This window comes from Muntiacus reevesi, chromosome X, assembly GCF_963930625.1.
Source record: "Muntiacus reevesi chromosome X, mMunRee1.1, whole genome shotgun sequence".
Taxonomy (NCBI): domain Eukaryota; kingdom Metazoa; phylum Chordata; class Mammalia; order Artiodactyla; family Cervidae; genus Muntiacus; species Muntiacus reevesi.
The window spans coordinates 14,474,476-14,495,459 of record NC_089271.1 but is presented as its reverse complement, the minus strand read 5'-3'; the positions used below and the strand labels follow the sequence as shown (position 1 = coordinate 14,495,459).

General features: G+C 40.2%; 1 protein-coding gene across 5 annotated transcripts in view; it reads left to right on the top strand.

Annotated features, from left to right (window-relative positions):
• The window catches only part of CTPS2 (CTP synthase 2), a 116,805-nt gene that overhangs the window by 41,966 nt on the left and 53,855 nt on the right, over positions 1 to 20,984 (top strand). For all 5 annotated transcript variants that reach the window (XM_065915924.1, XM_065915923.1, XM_065915927.1 and 2 more), the window contains exons 10-13: positions 838 to 926; positions 2,351 to 2,445; positions 4,439 to 4,501; positions 4,610 to 4,653. In XM_065915924.1, coding sequence (XP_065771996.1) covers positions 838 to 926; positions 2,351 to 2,445; positions 4,439 to 4,501; positions 4,610 to 4,653 — 291 coding nt within the window. The remainder of the gene's footprint in view (positions 1 to 837; positions 927 to 2,350; positions 2,446 to 4,438; positions 4,502 to 4,609; positions 4,654 to 20,984) is intronic.

Below are 20,984 nucleotides of genomic sequence, written 5' to 3'. Positions count from 1 at the left end.
AAGAAAGCAATAATAGAAAATCAGTTATAATACAAATTTTATAAAGTAAGATTTTGTATCTTAAGATATATTCAGATAGTAATTTGTATAACATAAATACTAAAATAACAGATATATAGGGACTGTTATGTACACAGGAATTGTCATAACTGTTTTTCTTGTAATAAAATTCATTGACGGTGGCCTCTACTTAAAGTCTTGTTTGAATCATGGGCTTGTGCTATGTTTATCTTGCTTGACTTTTGCAGCGGTTTCTCAACTGGTTTTCAGTCTTCCCTCCATTTCCCTCTCTGATTTTTTACAAAATCACTCTCTGTTCCTTCAGACCTTTCAGTCAGTTCAAGTGTTCTGTCACACACACACACACACACACACACACACACACACACACACACGCTCAGGTTCAAGTGTTCTGTCACACACACACACACACACACACACACACACACACACACACACACACACACACACACACGCTCAGGTTGCATCTGCTCCAGGGCTTAGCTTCTTGGACATCCCCTCCCCCAAAAGCTTCCATGAAGATGTTCCTTCCCTTCTTCTCTCCAGCTCACCTCTAGCTCCGGTGTGGGTCCTGCTTTCTTCCGCAGCATTCTCTTCTTTGCCCATAGTAACTCTTATCTCCCTGTGCTGTGGGTGCCTATTTAAATATCTGGTTTTGTAATCTTCCTAAAAGATTGTAAGAGCCACAAGACTTTTATGCTAAGTGACCAGTACAGTGTTTGCATAAGTAGTTATTGAATAATTGTGTGTTAGATGGTTCTAGTATTTTCCAGTTTTTATTTTTCTGAAATCTTTAAATTTGTTGGATGTTTTTAGTACATAGATTCCATTGATCTGGAGCAGACTACTGAAACTGAGGACCCTGTGAAATTCCATGAAGCTTGGCAGAAGCTCTGCAAAGCTGAGTAAGTACCAAGGACTTTCCATGCCAGTTAGGAGAATGCCACTGTGATTTTTCCATAATGATTCAACTTACCCCAATTACTGATTTTTGTGCATTTGAAAGATAGTTTGGAGTACTTGTGATTCTGGGTGCTTGTGCTGCATTCACATTGCATTTACTTTGAAACATGCCATGTTAGTATTAGTAGCGCATGCAATGGGGATGGTTTTATTCTGGATAAACACTCTCATTTGCAAACATGAGAGCTCAAGAGAAAACTGGAAGGTCATGTTACCCTTCATGGCACAAAACAATGCCACCCCCAAGAGTTATATTGATTACTTAAAAAATAAAACCTTGAATCAAAAGATGTGGAAAAGAAAACAAAACCAAGAGGAGGGAAGATTGTCATTCTTGCATTGTAACTTTGTATATGTAAGGTCTGTCTCTATATTTTTCCATAGCATCAACTCACTTTCTCCTCCCCAGAATAAGACCACCTTCACTGCACGTGCCACTAACACTAACATGGCATGTTTCAAAGTAAATTGGTGAAATAGGCCTTAGATTTTGATTACTAATTAAGTTGTAGTACAGCAAAATTTCCTGGCTAGGAGCCACTTTAGAGACTTGAAGCCACTGAAAGGTCTGAACGAACAGAGAGTGATTTTAGAATCACTCTGGCTCAGTGAAGGAAATGGAGGGAAGTTTTTACCATATTGATGGGAAAGTGAGTTGATGCTACAGAAAGATGCAGAGACAGACTTTCCATGTACAAAGTTACAGTGCAAGAATGACAATCTTCCCTCCTCTCTTGGTTTTGTTTTCTTTTCCACATCTTTTGATTCAAGGTTTTATTTTTTAAGTAATCAATATAACTCTTGGGAGTGGCATTGTATTGTGAGGGTAACATTACCCTCCAGTTTTCTCTTGAGCTGTTATGTTTTCAAATGAGAGTGTTTATCTAGAAAGTCTCTAAAGTGGCTCCTCGCCAGGAAATTTTCCTGTGCCACAACTTGATTAGCAATCAAAAGATCTATTTCACCAGTTTAACTCTATCTGATTATGTAAGAGGTCTTAAAACATTTTTATAACAGTACTTTTAAAAGAACCTTAACCTATTTTTCTTCAGATAATTCTTTCAGTGGCATTTTTAACTGAATTGAGTCTCTTAGTTATATGGTCATGTGCTGCAGAGACCTATCGGGAAATATATATCAAGGTCAGTTGTGAGAAATTGTCGCAACTGCTTTATAACATTGGGAGGATTTCAAGAAGAAAGTTCAGGATGTGAAATTATGTAATCAAATATGAAAATAGACTCCAAGCGTATTCTCTAGCAGTTGTGCCAAATGTTGAATTTGGTTTCAATAAGCATGATCTGAAAACAAGAATTTCACAAATAAAAATAATGTCAAATTTCCCCTCCTCTTGTGTTGATTGCAGTGGTGTTCTTGTGCCAGGAGGCTTTGGAATCAGAGGAACATTGGGAAAACTCCAGGCAATTTCTTGGGCACGGTCAAGGAAGATTCCTTTTCTGGGTAAAACTGATGTTTATGAATCCTGAGTATGAGGTTTTTTTAGATTTTTGATACCTAGTTTGGATAACACGTAATAGGGTTTGTTAATGTGAAAAGTGTGATTTTGAATTTCAACATTCAGATGCCAAATAGTTTGCTACAGGGTCTGGAAACTATATTCTACAAGCCCTACCTGGCTCACAGCATTTTTGTAAATAAAGTTTTATTGGAATACAGCCACACAGATTTGTTTACATATTGTCTGTGGCTGTTTTTCCAATGCAGTGGTAGAGATTGAGACCCTACAGCATGCAAAGCCTGAAATTTTTACTCTCTGGCCCTTTACCAAAAAAATTTGTCAACCTACAAGAACTTACCACTGGTCTGGTTGTATAGCAAGAGGCTGGGAAGAACCTGTGTTCAAACCTGCCCTTACCTTTTCCAATTCCCACCTGATTATATCTTTTGCCACTTCAAGCAGAGAACATCTCAATAGGATGCCACAGTGTTATTTCTAATCAGAAAAAAAGCTTAAATTGAAATGTATATATTCCTTCTAGAAAAGATAATACAGAAAAATCATCTAACATTACAGAGACAGCTCTGTTAAGAATTAGAGCTGGGTGTTTTCAATGCTTTTGTTGAAATTGCAAAGCATGACTTCCTTAGCAATGAAACTGGATGTAATAGAACATTGATGGGATAACAAGCAGCTCTGCGACTGGGGGTCCAGAAGGAAGAGGGAGTGGGGAGAGGCTATGTTTCAAGCTGTGTTTGCATGGACTGCTGGGTTTATGAACTGAGTGGACCGGCTTTGGTACCGTTTACTTAATATCAACAGGTTCATTTCCCCCACTTGCCTGTTCTTTGATTAACTTGCTAGACACTCTCCACTAGGGATCCATTTTCAAAAGAGAAGCTAGGAATAGTTTACCTTGGTACCTTGCTTTGTTTTATCCATCTAAGCTCACCTGGGCCACTTTTCTTTTGAAGTAATCTTGTTTAGTTTCTGTCTGAACATGATTAGCATTCTTCAGATAATTTTCATTGTACAGAATAGTTTGCAGCTCTTTAGCTTTCTCTTTAACACACTGTCTGTATGTCCTAGCTTTGTGGGACTTTCTGAAGTACCTCCAAAGCACTCAGCTGTTTCACACTTACTGACTTTTGTTCTGGCGTGCTTGGTATATTGATTGCTCTCTCGTTTGAGTCCCTGTGTATCTTGGATATATCTGTAAAAGCATCTGGAATGCTCCTTGACATTTATTTATTGGAGAGTATTGGTGGGCCACAGTGAATGTGGGGATGGGCAAGGGGTGCATCCCTGTGGCAACAGGCCCGGGCCTCTGCAGGTCCCTTTCTTTCCTCATTGAACTTTCTGCTCAGTTCCATTTGGCTTCTCCATCATGCTCCAGCCTGCAGTGGAGGTATCACCTCGCCCAGCTGCTGCTGCTTCCTTGCAGTGAAAGTTCGGCCTCTTCTGGGCTCAGCAGCTGGGCACAGACCTCCCACTCCCCTGCCTGCCTGTGGGCACTCCTTGGAGCCCAGCCTGCTGCCAGGCAGGGGCTGCCTGCAAACAGAGCCCACATTTAAGGCCATGGAACTATCTAGAGAAGAGAGAGTGTGAAGACTCAGTCCACAGAGGCTCTCTCGTGAATTGAGGTGTTGTTAGACATTCTCTGAAGGAGTTGGGTGCTCTGGGGCAGCCCTGCAGGCCACACGTGCGCCTCAATCTAGAGACACATTTGGAGGTAGGCAGATTGGCCGTTTGGACCTTGCCTTCTCATTTCCTGCCCTTTTCCAACTTCGCATTTATTTATTCCTACTTCAGTTTGGGTCGTCCAAACCCCTTCCCTGCCCCTGCCACGCCTGTTCTGAGGGCAGAAGCTTCAGCAGCAAACTTACTCTCTTGCAGCCTGCATTCTAGATGGAGAAGATAGCAAACAAATGAACAGAAAATATGACACAGTACAAAATAGTTTCATTTGTTTTGTATATGTGCTTTTTAAAATAGGAGTTTGCCTTGGGATGCAGCTGGCGGTGATAGAGTTTGCGAGAAACTGCCTTAACTTGAAAGGTAAGTCTGAGATTTTCTAAATACCTCTTATTGAAAAGCATTCTTATTACTTAAAGAATTTTTCAGCTACATAATGGTGAGTTACTGAACTCATTTCTTTATCTTCAGATGCTGATTCCACAGAATTTGAGCCAAATGCCCATATTCCTGTGGTAAGTGGATTGTTTATCTTTTTGGGTTGGGTCACTATTTTGTTTCTGGCTCTAGCCTATGCTCATAAGGGGCTATTATTATTTTTTCATTATGACATCAGGACATTTTAATTATATATGATTTTGCTTATTCTTATTACTCTATTGTTATTAGTTTATATCAAACCACTTTATTCTCCATCGTCCATTTTGTCAGCTGTGTCTTGTAGGAAGAAACAATCCTAGACTGGTTTCTCTGCAGTAGTTTTCAAGCTGAACATTCAGGAAAAGGTTGAGTTGACTTTGACAACAGTTTATCAGAGCTGATGTAAACACACAGGCTGTCCTGTCTCTAGACCCATCCTTGTCTGTTCTTTTGCTGCTCCTCAGCTTATCAGTTCCTTTTCCCATAAAATAGTCCAAGGATTTGGCCAGGAGCGAAGGCTACTGTGCTCTGTCACCTGCCACCCTGCTAACTCATCCCATGGCATCCCTGTCCCTCCATACTTGGAGTTTTAGAGTTGGACAATCTGAATGACATTCCCTACACCTGAGATCTCTCCTGTCCTGCAGCCTCCCTACCCCTGGAATCTCAAAACGAGTGAAGAATTTAATTACAAAAGTAAACCCAATCTGATTACTGATGACTTCCTGTTCATCCTGGGAAGCCTTTCCTGACCTCTGCCTTCTATGCCTTATACCACCTCTATACACCTCATCATTGTGATTTGTTTTTTATTAACAGTTTTATTGAGATATAATTCACATACCATAAAATTTAGCCATTGAAAGTATGTAATGCAATGACTCAGCACATTCAGATTTCTATAATCATCACCACAGTCAATTTTGGACCATTTTGATTACTCTAAAAAGAAATCCCACACCCTTTGCTGACACCCCCAAGCCGCCTATGCTCCCAGCTCTGGGCAGCCATTCATCTGTTTTCTGTCTCTATGTATTTGCCTATTTTGTCCATTTCATATACAGTTGACCTTTGAATAATGCAGGGGTTAGGTGTGACTCTCCGTGCAGTCAAGTATCTGTCTATAACTGCTAATCACCTCTCCATATGTGCGTTCCTCCATATCTGCAGATTCAACCAACCATGGATCATGTAGTACTGTAGTATTTACTATGAAAAGAAAGGCTTGTTTAAGTGGACCTGTACATCTCAGACCTGTGTTGATCCACCGCAAATGGAATCATACTGTATGTGGCCTTTTGTGACTGGCTTTTTTCATTTAGCATAATGTTGTCAAGGTCTGTCTATGTTGTAGTGTCTATCAGTACTTTGCTTCTTTTTATTACCAAATAATATTTAATTATATGGCTAGATTACATTTTATTTATCCGTTCATACTTTGATGGACATTTGTTGTTTCCGCCTTTTGGCTACTGTGAATAATGCTGCTGTGAACATTTGTTTACAAGTTTCTGTGTGAACGTATTTTTTCATTTTACTTGGGTCTATACTTAGGAGGGGAGTTGTGGGTCATATAGTGACTGTATGTTTAATTTTTTGAGGAACTGTCAGACTGTTTTCTAAAGTGGTTGCAGCATCCTGCCAGCAGTGTATGAGGGTTCCAATTTCTTCATATCCTCAACACTTGTTGTTATCTTTTTTGTTACAGTTGACTTTTTTTTTTTAAATTTCAGTTTATTTTTCTAGAGAAAACAGTGGTTCTTATACTTTAGTTTGCATTAGAAACCCTTGAGGAAACTTCCCCCCATTCTATGTTAATTTACTCAGCACATATTAACTGCAAACATACTGTGATCCACATATATTCTTTCCTTGGGAAATGATTACAGTTGACTCTTGAACAACATGCATTTGAGCTGCACAGGTCCACATATACATGGATTTTTTTCTTTTAATTAATTTATTTTTTATTGAAGGATAATTGCTTTACAGAATTTTGCTGTTTTCTGTCAAACCTCGCTATGAATCAGCCATAGGTATACACATATCCCCTCCCTCTTGAACCTCCCTCCCTTCTCCCTCCCCATCTCACCCCTCTAGGTTGTTACAGAGCCCCTGTTTGAGTTTCCTGAGCCATACAGCAAATTCCTGTTGGCTATCTATTTTACATATGGTAATGTAAGTTTCCACGTTACTCTTTCCATACATCTCACCCTCTCCTCCCCTCTCCCCATGTCCATAAGTCTGTTCTCCATTTCTGTTTCTCCACTGTTGCCCTGTAAATAAATTCTTCAGTACCATTTTTCTGGATTCCATATATATGTGTTAGAATATGGTATTTATCTTTCTCTTTCTGACTCACTTCACTTTGTATAATAGGTTCTAAGTTCATCCACCTCATTGTGTGTGTGTGTGTTAGTTGCTCAGTCGTGTCCGACTGTTTGCCACCCCACGGACTGTCGCCCACCAGACTACTCTATCCATGGAATTCTCCAGGCAAGAATACTGAAGTGGATTGTCATTCCCTTCTCCAGAGGAACTTCCCAACCCAGGGATCGAACCCTGGTCTCCTGCATCGCAGGCAGATTCTTTACTGTTTGAGCTATGGGAAGTCTGTGGATTTATCCACCTCATTAGAACTGACTCAAATGTGTTCCTTTTTATGGGTGTGTAATATTCCATTGTGTATATAGACCACAAATTCTTTATCCATACATCTGTCAATGGACATCTAGGTTGCTTCCATGTTCTAGCTATTGTCAATAGTGGTGCAATGAACAATGGGATACATGTGTCTTTTTCAATTTTGGTGGTTTGTTTTTTTTTCAATAAATATATACTACAGTACTACACTGTTGACAATAGGTTGAATTTGTGGGTGTGAAACTGTGGATATGGAGGGCCAACTGTAAAGTTATATTTAAATTTTTGACTACTTGAGAGGTCAGTACCCCTAAACCCTGTGTTGTTCAAGTGTCAGTTGTATAGCCATTCTAGTGGGAGTGAAGTTGTAGCTCACTGTGGCTTTGATTCACATTACCTTGATGTCTAAGGTTGTTAGACATCTTTTCGTATGTTTATTGGACACTTGTATATCATGTTTGGAGAACGGTCTATTCAGATCCTTTGCCTACTGTAAATTGTGTTATTTGTCATCTTATTAAGTTGGAAGTATTTTTTAATATATTCTAGATACAAGTTCCTTATTAGATATATTATTGACATTTGGGGCCAGATAGTTGTCCTGTTCATTGTAGGATGTTCAGTAGCATCCCTGGCCTCTACCCACTAGATATCTGTCGTATTTTCCTCCCAACCCCCAACTGTGACACTAAAAATACCTCCAGACATTGTAGAACATACCCTGGGGACACAGGCAAAATAGTCTCCTTTGAGAAGCACTGATTTAGAAAAATCTAGTATTTTTTTGGTAACTTTTTATTTTATATGGGGTATAGCCGATTAATGGTGGTGTGATAGTTTCAGGTGAACAGCAAAGGGACTCAGCCATACATGTATTCATTCTCCCCCAAACTCCCCTCCAATCCAGGCTGCCATATGACATTGAGCAGAGTTCCATGTGCTATGCAGTAGGTCCTTGTTGGTTATCCATTTTAAATATAGCAGTGTGAACATGTCCATCCCAAACTCCCTAATTATCCTTTCCCCCTGACTTCTCCCCCAATAACTGTAAGTTCGTTCTGTAAGTCTGTGAGTTTGTTTCTGTTTTGTAAGTAAGTTCATTTGTATCATTTCTTTTTAGATTTCACCTATAAGGGATAGCATACGATAGAGAAATCTAGTTCTTTTCCTCTCCCCTCAGTACAGTCCCTTCCTTTCCTTATGGCACCCATTAATTCTTTTTCTTTAAAGAGTTATCTTTCCATTAAAAAAAATATAAGTAAACCCATATATTTGTAAGCCCCTCCCCTTCTTAGATAAATGACAGCAGACTCTGCATATTTTTTCTGCCTTGCTTTTTTTCACTGAACATTCTCTGCTGGATTGGAGATCACTGTGGAAGGATATAGAGCTATTCTCCACTCATTTTTATAGCTTGCAATTCAGACTATAATGAACCATAACTTCCCAGCCAGATGGTACTTTTAAGTCTTATGCTCAGAAGACTTAATACAAGTGAAGAGTTCCTTATAAGGCTTTAATAGAAACATATTTCCTGACTAATGGCTGAAATGGCTGTGCCAGGCAAACATTGGAAATTTCTTCTCTTAGAGAATACTTTGGGGTAGGAACTGACTTTACCAGTAGGTGCCACTGTTAGATAGCTTTGGCAAGGTTTATTCCTTGACTATCCTTTACTGTGTGTGTGTATTTTTAAAACATTTATACACAGGATAAAAAAGTAAAGTCCTAAAGAAAAGGTATAAAACTGCCTTTTACATGACCCTACCTCACCTCAGTTCCCTTACCCAGAGGTGACTACCTTCATCCATTTCTTTTGTTATTCTGCTAAAGATTGTGTGTGTGTGTGTATACAAATGCCTACCTGCTCACATATATGGATATATGTTCCTTTAAAATTACATATGCTGGCATGCCTAAGACATCATTCCCCTTGCATTGTACTCATCACTCCACTTCAGTGCACAGGGATCTTCCAAATGCTTGGCTTGCTGTTAATATATGCATCATTCTTTATTTAAACAGTCTCATATTGATTAATATTTAGGTTGTGTCCATTATTTGCTGCTTTAAATCATGCTGCAAATTAGTATCTGTACATATGTCCTTGTAGCCACACATGCACACTTCTATAGGATGAATTCTTAGAAGAGGAATTGAGAAGTTGGAGGAAATGTACATTTTACATTTTGATAGCTTCTATACTCATAAGTGAGATGAGAACAATAAAACCTAATTGCTACTGAACATCTTTATGGCCTACAATCAGTTTGTTGGAGAAAAATAGCCTTAAGAGCCAGCATTTGTGAGGATGGGGAGAAGCCTTATTAAAGAAAAAGACTAAGGTAATAGAATCACCAGGCAGCAAACACCAGGAAGCCTCAGGAATCTCTTAAACTTGAGCAAATAACAGTGACTTACAGAGGGTAATAGCCATTCTGGCCCTTCTCACTAAAAAAGTAAATAATTTGGAAACCAGGAGCCTCCTTTAGGATATATTTGCAGCTGAAATCTGTTTCATGGATGTGGGGGAGAAAAAGTAATTTTCCCTCTACCTTTCTAGGTTCTTGGTTGAGAGTCCTGTAACAAAAGGCAGATTAACAGGGAAAAAAAACAAGCAGAAGTTTAATAACATGGATACCTCCAGTATACCCAGGAAACCCTGAGTAACTCCCCAGAATGCCCCAAGCCACCATCTTAAATACCATCTCCAGCTAAAGAGTAAAGAAGATGTTGGGGGTGGGGGTATTTATGGGAGGTTTTCAAGGCAAAAGCACAGTAAACAAGGGTAAGGTTGTCATGAAGATTTAAGTCCATGCCTTCTCCATTGTTAACAGTTTCTAGAGATTTAGAGTTATCTTTCTCTTCCTGGTACAGTGAGGGAGTGAAAGTGAAAGTGAAGTCGCTCAGTTGTGTCTGACTCTTTGCGACCCCACAGACTGACTGTAGCCTACCAGACTCCTCCATCCATGGGATTTTCCAGGCAAGAATACTGGAATGGGTTGCCATTTCCTTACAAATGGAGAGTGAAAGTCGCTCAGTTGTGTCCCACTCTTTGCGACCCCAGGGACTACAATCCATGAAATTCTCCAGGCCAGAATCCTGGAGTGGGTAGCCTTTCCCTTCTCCAGGGGATCTTCCCAACCCAGGGATCGAATCCAGGTCTCCCACATTGCAATGTGGCAGATTCTTTACCAGCTGAGCCCTAAAGAAAGCCCTTACAAATAGAGGTTTCCTTTATAAATGCAAATGTCTCTGACAAAAGGGTAACTTCAACTCTGTTTTTATTTTTATTTTTAGTGTTATTTGGTTTGGTTTTTGCTTCAGGGCATGTGGGATGTGGGATGTTAGTTCCCTGCAGTGGAAGCGCAGTCTTAATCACTGGACTGCCAGGGAAGTTCCCACTAGGTTGTTAGAGCTTCTCTTCTGTATGCTGTTTCTTAAAAAGAATCAGCCCACTATAATCTTTATGCCAAAGAGACATATTTTGAAGTGGCAAATTCTGCTCCCCTTCATGGGCCATTGTGACCCTCCTTTGGCGTGCATGATTAGTCTTATGGTTGCTTACTAAATCAGCAGACACTAGCATACAGGATATCTAAGAGGTGTCTCTTATACACATCAAATGAGAAATGGTTTCCTAAGAATGAAGGTAGACTCTGAGTCTGGAAGTCCCAGGAGAGAATGAGTAAAATTTGTTTCATTGTGTCATTCCTCTGTTTAATCCACATGGTGAAATAGAAGGCTCTGGGACTTTGCAGAATATTTAGGTTCTATAGCAAGTCTGACTTGTTGTTGTCGAGTTGCTCAGTCATGTCTGACTCTTTGTGACCCCATGGACTGCAGCACACCAAGATTCCCTGTCCTTCACTATCTCCTGGAGTTTGCTCAAACTCATGCCATTGAGTCGGTGATGCCATCCAACCATCTCATCCTCTGTCACCCCCTTCTCTTCCTGTCTTCAATCTTTCCCAGCATCAGGGTCTTTTCCAGTGAGTTGGCTCTTCACATAAGGTGGCCAAGGTATTGAAGCTTCAACTTCGGCATCAGGCATTCCAATGAATATTCAGGGTTGATTTCTTTTAGGATTGACTGGTTTGATCTCCTTGCTATCCAAGGAACTCTCAAGAGTCTTCTCCAGCATCACAGTTTGAAGTCATCAATTCTTTGGCAATCAGCCTTCTTTATGGTCCAACTCTCACATCCGCACATGACTACTGGAAAAACCATATCTTTGACTATAACAGACCTTTGTAGGCAAAGTAATGTCTCTGTTTTTTAATACTCTATTTAGGTTTGTTATTGCTTTTCTTCCAAGTAGCTTCTAGATGATGTGTACCAGGAAAATAGCTGCAGCTGATTTGTATTCTGACTCTGTCTCAATCACATGGCTGCTGCTGACACCCTTGACTTTGAATTTGCCTTCAGATCTCTCCAGTTCATGTAGAAGATAGCTTGTGGCATTTTAGAGTTTTTATTTAGAATATTTTTGACTTTTGAGATATATATAGGAAGAATGATCTCAATCTGATGTTTAGGGATGTGGATATGCATACTTTTTAGCATTTCTTTTCTATTTATTAAAAATAGTAACTTTAAACATTTGAATTTACATTAGATGTGGAAAGAGAATCTGGAAACAGAATCCACTTTCAAACACATCAACACAGACGTGTCAACTAAAAGAAAATTCAGGAGATTTCAAATAAGAGTTTCTTTGGAATCTTAAGAATTGCAGTTCAGGGGAATTCCCTGCCAATGGTTAGGACTCCACACTTCCACTGCTGGGGGCCTGGGTTCCATCCTTTGTTGGGGAACTAAGATTCCACAAGTTGTGTGGTGTGGCCAAAAAAAAATTCCAATTTGGGAGACACAGATTTGGGTAACCCTAAAAATGTGTTACGAGGAAAAGAAAGAGTCAGGGCTTATAAAGACAAAAAATCAAGATGTTAAAAGTTGCCTGGTAAGAATTGTGATGGCCTCTGATGTGAGTCAGAGAATATTTGCCCTTGAGGAATCATGAGTTGTTTTAGAACAGGGGTCCAATAAGTTCTGGCAGATGTTCTGAAGCTGAATCCAGCCTTTGTACCCCAACAATGAATTAAATCTTAGAGACAGAGTTTTGAAGAATAGCTTTATTGCTTTGCCATGCAAAAGGGGCCACAGTGGGCTGATGTCCTCAAAACTATGTTCTAATCTAGGGGGAGTAGTGAGGAGTTTTACAGTAATGGTTCAAAGAGGGCGTGGTCAGCTCGTGGGCAGTCTTCTGATTGGTTGGTGGTGAGGTAAGTGGAAGTCGGCATCATCAGCCTTCTGGTTCCATCAGGTCTGGGGTCTAGTGCTTGTGGGCAGCACTCAGTTAACTTCTCCCACTTGGTGGGGGTTTCAGTATCTGTAAAACAGCTCAAATATATTGTTCTGTGTATCCCTGGAGGGGGGACCAGGACCCTGCCCAAGGCTGCACTATTATTTCTTTTGACTCTTTCTCAGATCAAGGGCAGGAGGAGAAGGAGACGACAGAGGATGAGATGGTTGGATGGCATCACCGATTCAATGGACATGGATTTGGGTGAACTCTGGGAGTTGGTGATGGACAGGGAGGCCTGGTGTGCTGTGATTCATGGGGTCGCAAAGAGTTGGACACGACTGAGGGACTGAACTGAACTGAACTGAATCCCTTTTCCTGCATCCCCTCCCTTCCCTAATTAGCATCTGTTTGAACCTGCTCACTGAAACTCAGGGAAGGTCATGGAGACTGAATGAAGCCTACTTCCTGTAATCAAGAAAGGGAACACAGAAAAGGAGCCCCAAAGGGTCCTGTTCAGTATCAGTTCTGATGACTTCATCAGGTCAAAAGGTCAGATTCCATCCAAGCTGACATGTGCATAAGTCGTACTTCCTTAATGGCCTCCTAGCTCCATTTTAGAGAGTTCTCTTTGCGGTACTAACTCCATTTTGATTTTCCTTTCACACATGTACACTTGGATGGTGATCTTGGTGAGGAAAAGTGAGAAATGTGAATCATTTTAAGCAGATTCAAATGGAGACTTGAGATTGTGGCATTTGATATTATTTCAGTTTTATCATTGATTTGACTTCTTTTACTCCTTTTTGATCCAAGGATTTTCAAAGTCAAAATTAATTTTATATCTGACACAGTGGATTTGTGATAGACACATATAATAAAAAATGGATTCAGGTGTGTTATATCTTAAGCATAATTGATGCGTAACATTTTCCTACCTTTAGTTGTAGCCCTGTTTGAATTATTTTCTACTTTCATTTATTTTTCAACAATTTCATATGGAAAGCAAATTAAGAGGGTTAAAAAATCCAGACAGTCACTTAGAGTAACCTTCCAGGCAACTTTTATAACTTTGAAGACTGCTTTAATTTCAAACATTATAATGAGCATCTCCCAGCTAACAAAGCGATCCTAAAGAAGTCATTTGGATCTTAGTTTGGGCTAAAGAGGTTTTTTCCCCATAAAAGTAGCTGTCAGGAAGACAGCTATACTATGAGTAAAATGTTTTTTTATGGACCAGTCTGGGAGTCTAATAGTCATTTAATCCTGTCTCTGTGGGGACTGTAGGTTCAGAGTTGATATCAGGCTGTTGGTTGGCTCTAGTAACTATTTTCGATCTGGGAAAGAAAATTCTTCCAGGCTTGATGGCTGCTGCCTAATGGCTAAGTCTTCTTGAGAGTAAGCCCTCATTAGTGAATCAACAAGGGTAGTCCGTAATTTTAACAATAACCAAATGACTAAATGAGTACTTCAAAGCTAATGCATTTTAAAGCTTTTGTACCTTTAGCTCAATGGGAAATGCCTTGGGAATAGATATTTCAACAACTTGAAAGATATATATATATATATATATATATATATATATATATATATATATATATATATTGCAGTAGAAATAACTGGATTCTAGTGAAAAGAGATTATTAAGAAGAAAAAAACTCACTGTGCCTTTGGCGCTCATCCACTTAAGTACCATCCTAAATATAGTGCATTACAAATGAGCAGCTGCCACAACCCTGCTTGCAGTTTAGCTAGAGACATAAGACATAAACCTGTGAAACGTAGAAACAAATGTGTGGACAGAATGTGAGTACAACCTCAGTGCTATGAGCCCTGACAACCAGGACTTCTGCCGTGAGAGAGTGTGCTGGATCTGTGCCATTGTTTACGGCAGCCACTAGCCACACCGGGCTATGGAGCATTTGAAATTTAGCTAGAGTGGCCAAGGAACTGAATTTTAAATTTTGTTTAATTTTAATTGATTTAAATGTCAATAGCCACTTAATCTAGTGGCCACAGTATTGCACAGCACAGGTAGGCCTTGAATACTTAAGAATTCAGGGTTTGCGGGGGAAATACTGTGGGTTAAAGTAAGAAGGGAAGATTGTCAAATGCTGGGAGACTTCACTGAAAGGAGGAGAGGCATATGTAGGCTGGAATGTCTAAGATCTGGCCATAAAATAGTGTGAGCAAAGCACATTGCTCCTATAGGGAAATGGAAGGAAATAAAGGAGATTGGTGCTAATTTGTGGAGGTCCTTGAGTATTAGTGTCAAGATTAGTCCTGAAGGCAACAGGGAATGAGTAAGAATAATGCCTATCAACTGTGACATATCTTGCAAATACTGAACTCTTGCTGAAGCCTTTTCAATAGAAATGGGTGCTTTAAGAAGATTCAACTGGTGTGGAAAACAGAGGAATGAGAGGGAAGAAAAGGCAGGGCATAAATCTGCATCACAATCTTACCCTTGTTGACTGTGCTTTTCTTGGTCACCTCCCATAACTGACTCTCCCCACCTTCAACATCCTCTTGTCTGTAGTTGAAGTTGGTATTTAAGGTGAGGGTTTTGGACATTTTGGTGAGTCACTCAGTTTTCCCGGGTCTCTCCCATGTATTCACGTTATTAAACCTTTGCTTGATTTTCTCCTGTTAATCTGTCTCGTGTCAGTGTAACTCTTAGACTAGCCAGAAGATCTTAGAAGGGCAGACGAAAATGGCTTCCTTCTTAACAACATGATGTGTTTTCTCTCTTTTTCAACTTCCCTGCAAGTTCTCTTTAACATTGTTCGTACAAATCCCAGTTGGAATACTACTTCCTAGATTAAGCCTTTCCCTGGCATAATTCCAGAACCATTGACTTATGATCTCAGAGGTCTGGAAATTTGTATATCTTAGGGCATCTTGTATAATGCTTTGCCTGCAGTAGGTACTTTACGTATGTTGGAGTTGAAAGACATAGTGTGTATTTACTGTGTGAGGGGCTGATTGAGATTGAAAACATAGACAAAAATGGGAAGGTAGCATGACCTAAATATTAGAACTCAACAAAGCATATGCAACAAAAAATAAAACTCCAAGCTATAGACTAATGTTGGTTATTAATAAAGATGTAAAAACCTTAAATAAAATGTCAAAGTGTTTAATTTAACAGCATTTAAGGGATAATCAGTCATGACTGAATAGTGTGTTATCCTGGGAATTAAATTGATTAATGCATCATATTGATCAAACAAAAGAGAGAACCCATATCACCACAGACACTCAATAGGCAATGTATAGTATCCACACCCTAGTAGTCACAGTCTCATAACAAACTTGAATATCTTTTACAAAACAGTACTCAACCATAAACTCAGTGGGGAAATAAAGATCTTCCTTGACTTATGCTGGGGTTATGCCCTGAGTATTGGAAGCTGAAAATGCTTTTAATACACCTAACCTATTGAACATCATAGTTTAACCTTAAATGTGTTCAGAACACTTACATTAGCTTACAGTTGGAAAAACCATCTCACACAAAGCCTATCTCATAATAAAGTGTTGAAAATCTCATTAAATTGTTACTGAACCAAACTTGGGTCCACCTGCCTGATGCACAGCACAGCCAGTCTACTGACGCCAGGTTGTGGTGAAGGATGGGGACAGCTTTTATTTGCAGGCCTCCAAGCAAGGAGAATGGGCAGCTTGTGCTCAAAAGACCCAAACTCCCTGGTAACTTTTAGGCAAGGGTTTTTAAAGCCAACATTATGGGTGAGGGTCGTAGGGTGCCTAATCAGCTAGTGGATAGTCTTCTGATTGGTTGGTGGTAAAGTAACAGGATGGTGTTTCGGGAATCTCAGTCATCAGTCTTCTGGTTCCAACCAGTTTGAGGTCTACGTGCTTTTGTGGTCAGCATGTACTCACCATCCTCCACTTAGTTTCTGCAGAACAACTCAAAGATATGGATCAGATTGTTATCTGTACCCTTCAGGGGGAACTAGGAGTCCTGTGACTATTGTTTAAGCTATTATTACTTTCCTTGCTTGACTGCTTTCTGTTTCTGCATTTTCCACTCCTTTAATCATTAACTGGATCTTCTCTTTGAAATCTGAGGAAGGCCTAGGAGATGAAAGCTTTTTATACAAACAAACAGGGGACACAGTGGGGCTTGTACCCAGGAGGCCCTTTCAGAGTCCTGCTTGGTTTCACAATGTATTTAATACTGTACTGAAGGTGAAAAACAGAATGGTTGTCTGGTTGCAGAATGGTTGTCAGTGTGTCAGTTGTTTCCCCTCTTGATGGTGTGGCTGACTGGGAGCTGTCACTGCTGCCACTCAGCATCACGAGAGGATCATACTGCATATTGTAAGCCCAGGAAGAGATCAAAATTCAAAAATTGAAGTACAGTTTCTACTGAATGCACATTGCTTTTGTGCCGTTTTAGAGTTGAAAAATGGAAAGCTGAACCATGGTAATTTGGGTACCATCTGTAGTTGGGAGATTCCTATAAAAACCATAAATGAATAAAAGATGTACATTGTTGCAACTAATGAAGTAGGTAAAATGAAGCTGAGAATGCTGTCTGGGGAGTGAAGCTGGTGCTCTCCCACCTGTTTGTGGAAATATGAATCAATATAACTTTTTGGGAATTAACTAGATGGTCTCACAAACTATAAAGATGTTCATTCCATTTGACTCAGACATTTACTTCTCAGAAATTCTGCTAAGAAAATCTGATATATTGACAAAGAAATGAACAGGTATTCACTATAACGTTAGTTAGAAGAATCAAAAATGACATTAATCCTAATGCCCCACAGTGGGGAAATAGTTGAGACCATTAAGGGGTATCCCTACAGTGGACTATAATTAGTCATTAGAACTGTTTAAGGTTTTTGATGCTATGAGAATGCTCTTGTGTTGAATTAGAATGATACAGATTGTGTTTAAACATTCCCTCATGGTGTATAAAAACCTTTGTTTCTTGATGGAAGGGTTATAACTTGTTTTTCTTTTTCTCTGGTTAAATTTCTGAGTTTTGAAATAGCTTCTGATGCATTTCCCAGAATTTAGATAGTTGTATGTTCTAACTATTCCAAATAAAAAGGATGCAAAGAAGCTCATTATGAAAAGCAGCAATATGGTATTTTACAAAAGTTGTCTTTTTATTAAGTTTTCTTTTATTCTTTTTGATGGGCTTCCCAGGTGGCGCTAGTGGTAAAGAATCCCCCTGCCAATCCAGGATACGTAAGAGACGTGGGTTTGATTCCTGGGTCAGGAAGATCCCCTGGGAAAGGAAATGGCAACCCACTCTGGTATTCTTGCCTGGAAAATCTCATGGACAGAGGAGCCTGGCATGCTATAGTCCATGGAGTCACAAAAAGTCGCATGTGGGTTTGATCCCTGAGCTGGACACGACTGAGTGTCTGAGCACATGTTCTTTTTGACGGGACACACATCCACAGGATTGAAAAATCAAAAATGTAAAATAAAATATGAAGTCAGAAGTGGTTCTCACACCTCTGTCCCTCATCTGCCCAGTCCTTTCCTTTAAACCAAGCAAGGGCTTGTGTGCTCTCTGCACAGAAAGCCAAACTCTGACAGTAAGTATTTGCTGTGAGTTCAGTTCAGTTGAGTCACTCAGTCGTGTCCGACTCTTTGTGACCCCATGAACCGCAGCACACCAGGCCTCCCTGTCCATCACCAACTCCTGGAGTCCACCCAAACCAATGTCCATTGAGTTGATGATGCCATCCAACCATCTCATCCTCTTGTCCCCTTCTCCTCCTGCCCTCAATCTTTCCCAGCATCAGGGTCTTTTCTTTTTTTTTTTTTTGTTCCATTCATTTCTTTTTTTTTTTTTTTTTTTGTCTGACTGATTTTATTTATTTATTTATTTATTTTTTAAATTTTTTTATTTTTCAGTGGGTTTTGTTATACATTGATGTGAATCAGCCATAGAGTTACACGAATTCCCCATCCCGGTCTCCCATCCCACCCCCCTCTCCACCCGATTCCTCTGGATCTTCCCAGCCCAACAGGCCCGAGCACTTGATACATGCTGTTCTTTCGAAACTTCCCACCCTCCCCTTCTCCCACAGAGTTCAAAAGTCTGTTCTGTACTTCTGCGTCTCTTCTTCTGCCCTGCATATAGGGCCATTGTTACCATCTTTCTAAATTCCGTATATAGGGTCTTTTCAAATGAGTCAGCTCTTTGCATCAGGTGGCCAAAGTATTGGAGTTTCAGCTTCAACATCAGTCCTTCCAGTGAACACCCAGGACTGATCTCCTTTGGGATGGACTGGTTGGATCTCCTTGCAGTCCAAGGGACTCTCAAGAGTCTTCTCCAACACCACAGTTCAAAAGCATCAATTCTTCAGTGCTCAGCTTTCTTTATAGTCCAACTCTCACACCATACATGACCACTGGCAAAACCATAGCCTTGATTAGATGAACCTTTGTTGACAAAGTAATGTCTCTGCTTTTTATTTTTTTATTTTATTTTTTTTTTTATTTTTTTAATATTATTTTATTAGTTGGAGGCCAATCACTTTACAACATTTCAGTGGGTTTTGTCATACATTGACATGAATCAGCCATATAGTTACATGTATTCCCCATCCCGATCCCCCCTCCCATGTCTCTGCTTTTTAATAAGCTGTCTAGGTTGGTCATAACTTTCCTTCCAGGGAGTAAGCATCTTTTAATTTCATGGCTGCACTCACCATCTGCAGTTATTTTGGAGCCCAAAAAAATAAAGTCAGCCACTGTTTCCACTGTTTTCCCATCTATTTGCCATGAAGTTATGGGACCGGATGCCATGATCTTAGTTTTCTGAATGTTGAGCTTTAAGCCAACTTTTTCACTCTCTTCTTTCAGTTTCATCAAGAGGCTCTTCTTCACTTTCTGCCATAAGGGTGGTGTCATCTGCATATCTGAGGTTATTGATATTTCTCCCAGCAATCTTGATTCCAGCTTGTGCTTCCTCCAGCCCAGTGTTTCTCATGAGGTACTCTGCATATAAGTTAAATAAGCAGGGTGACAATATACAGCCTTGACATTCTCCTTTTCCTATTTGGAACTAGTCTGTTGTTCCATGTCCAGTTCTAACTGTTGCTTCCTGACCTGCATACAGGTTTCTAAAGAGCAAGGGTTTATTGCAGGCACCAGGAAAGAGAGTGGGAGAGAAACCTCAGATTCTCTCCAACCTGGTCTTCCTTTTAAAAGGCAAGAACAAAGAGGCTGGGGTTAGGACCTTCCCTAGTGCTCCAGTACTTAGGACTCTGCGCTTTCACTCCACGGGGTTTGGGTTCAATCCCTGGTTGAGAACTAAGATCCCACATGCTGTTTGGTGTGGCAAAAAAAAAATACTGGAGTTAATCTTTGTCTTGTGACATTTGTTAATCGCAGTTTCAGAAGTCAGAATGTCTAAGGTTTCTGAGTCTTTGGCCAGCTGATCCTGGGGAGGGGATGATCTGTTAGCTCATCTTGCCCTGGAGAAACAACCTGAGTGCTTTAAGGATGTTATCCACAGGAGCACTTGTAGTCCTCTGACTCTGGTTGATTAGTGTTCAGACAGCACAGGATTGGAAGAAGGCAAAGGCACCCCACTCCAGTACTCTTGCCTGGAAAATCCCACGGACGGAGGAGCCTGGTAGGCTGCAGTCCTTGGGGTCGCTAAGAGTTAGACACGACTGAACGACTTCACTTTCACTTTTCACTTTCATGCATTGGAGAAGGAAATGGCAACCCACTCCAGTGTTCTTGCCTGGAGACTTCCAGGGATGGCGGAGCCTGGTGGGCTGCCGTCTATGGGGTCGCACAGAGTCAGACACGACTGAAGCGACTTAGCAGCAGCAGCAGTAGCAGCACAGGATTGAGGTCAGAAGGGATGAGAAAGGGAAAAAAGATTTTTTAAAAATGTTCTACTGCTGTTAAGATTTATGTCTGCTTTATCTTTACTTATTTATTTATTTTTAAAATTTTTGGCCACACTGCTCAGCATGTGGGATCTTAGTTCCTCAATCAGGGATTGAACCTTCACACTATGCAGTGGAAGTGCAGAGTGTTCGACTGCCAGGGACTCCCCGGGAAAAAAAAGATTTTAATAGGTTAATCATAAACTCAGTAGGGGAATTCAGTTTTAGGGGGACTAAGCATGTAAACACTAACTAACTAACATGTAAACACTGATGCTAGTTTTTTGTGTGTGTGTGTCCTTTCAGAGAATTTTTTTTTAGCTCACGTTCATTGGAAAAAAATGTTTAATGAGGCTCATTAGGAGGGTGATAATGAACAGAAATGTCAAGATGCTGATCAAAGAGAATGTGTGCAACACTGATGATTTGCTGGTGTTTCTGAGGAGAGGAGAGTGGGGGTCAGGATAAAAACCTGGCTTCCATGGCACCACTGTCGTGGGCTATCATGGCCAGCTTGTACTCATATGACTTTGTCATTTTAACTGTCAGGTGAGGGGCAGAAGAAAGTTAGTCTCCTCCC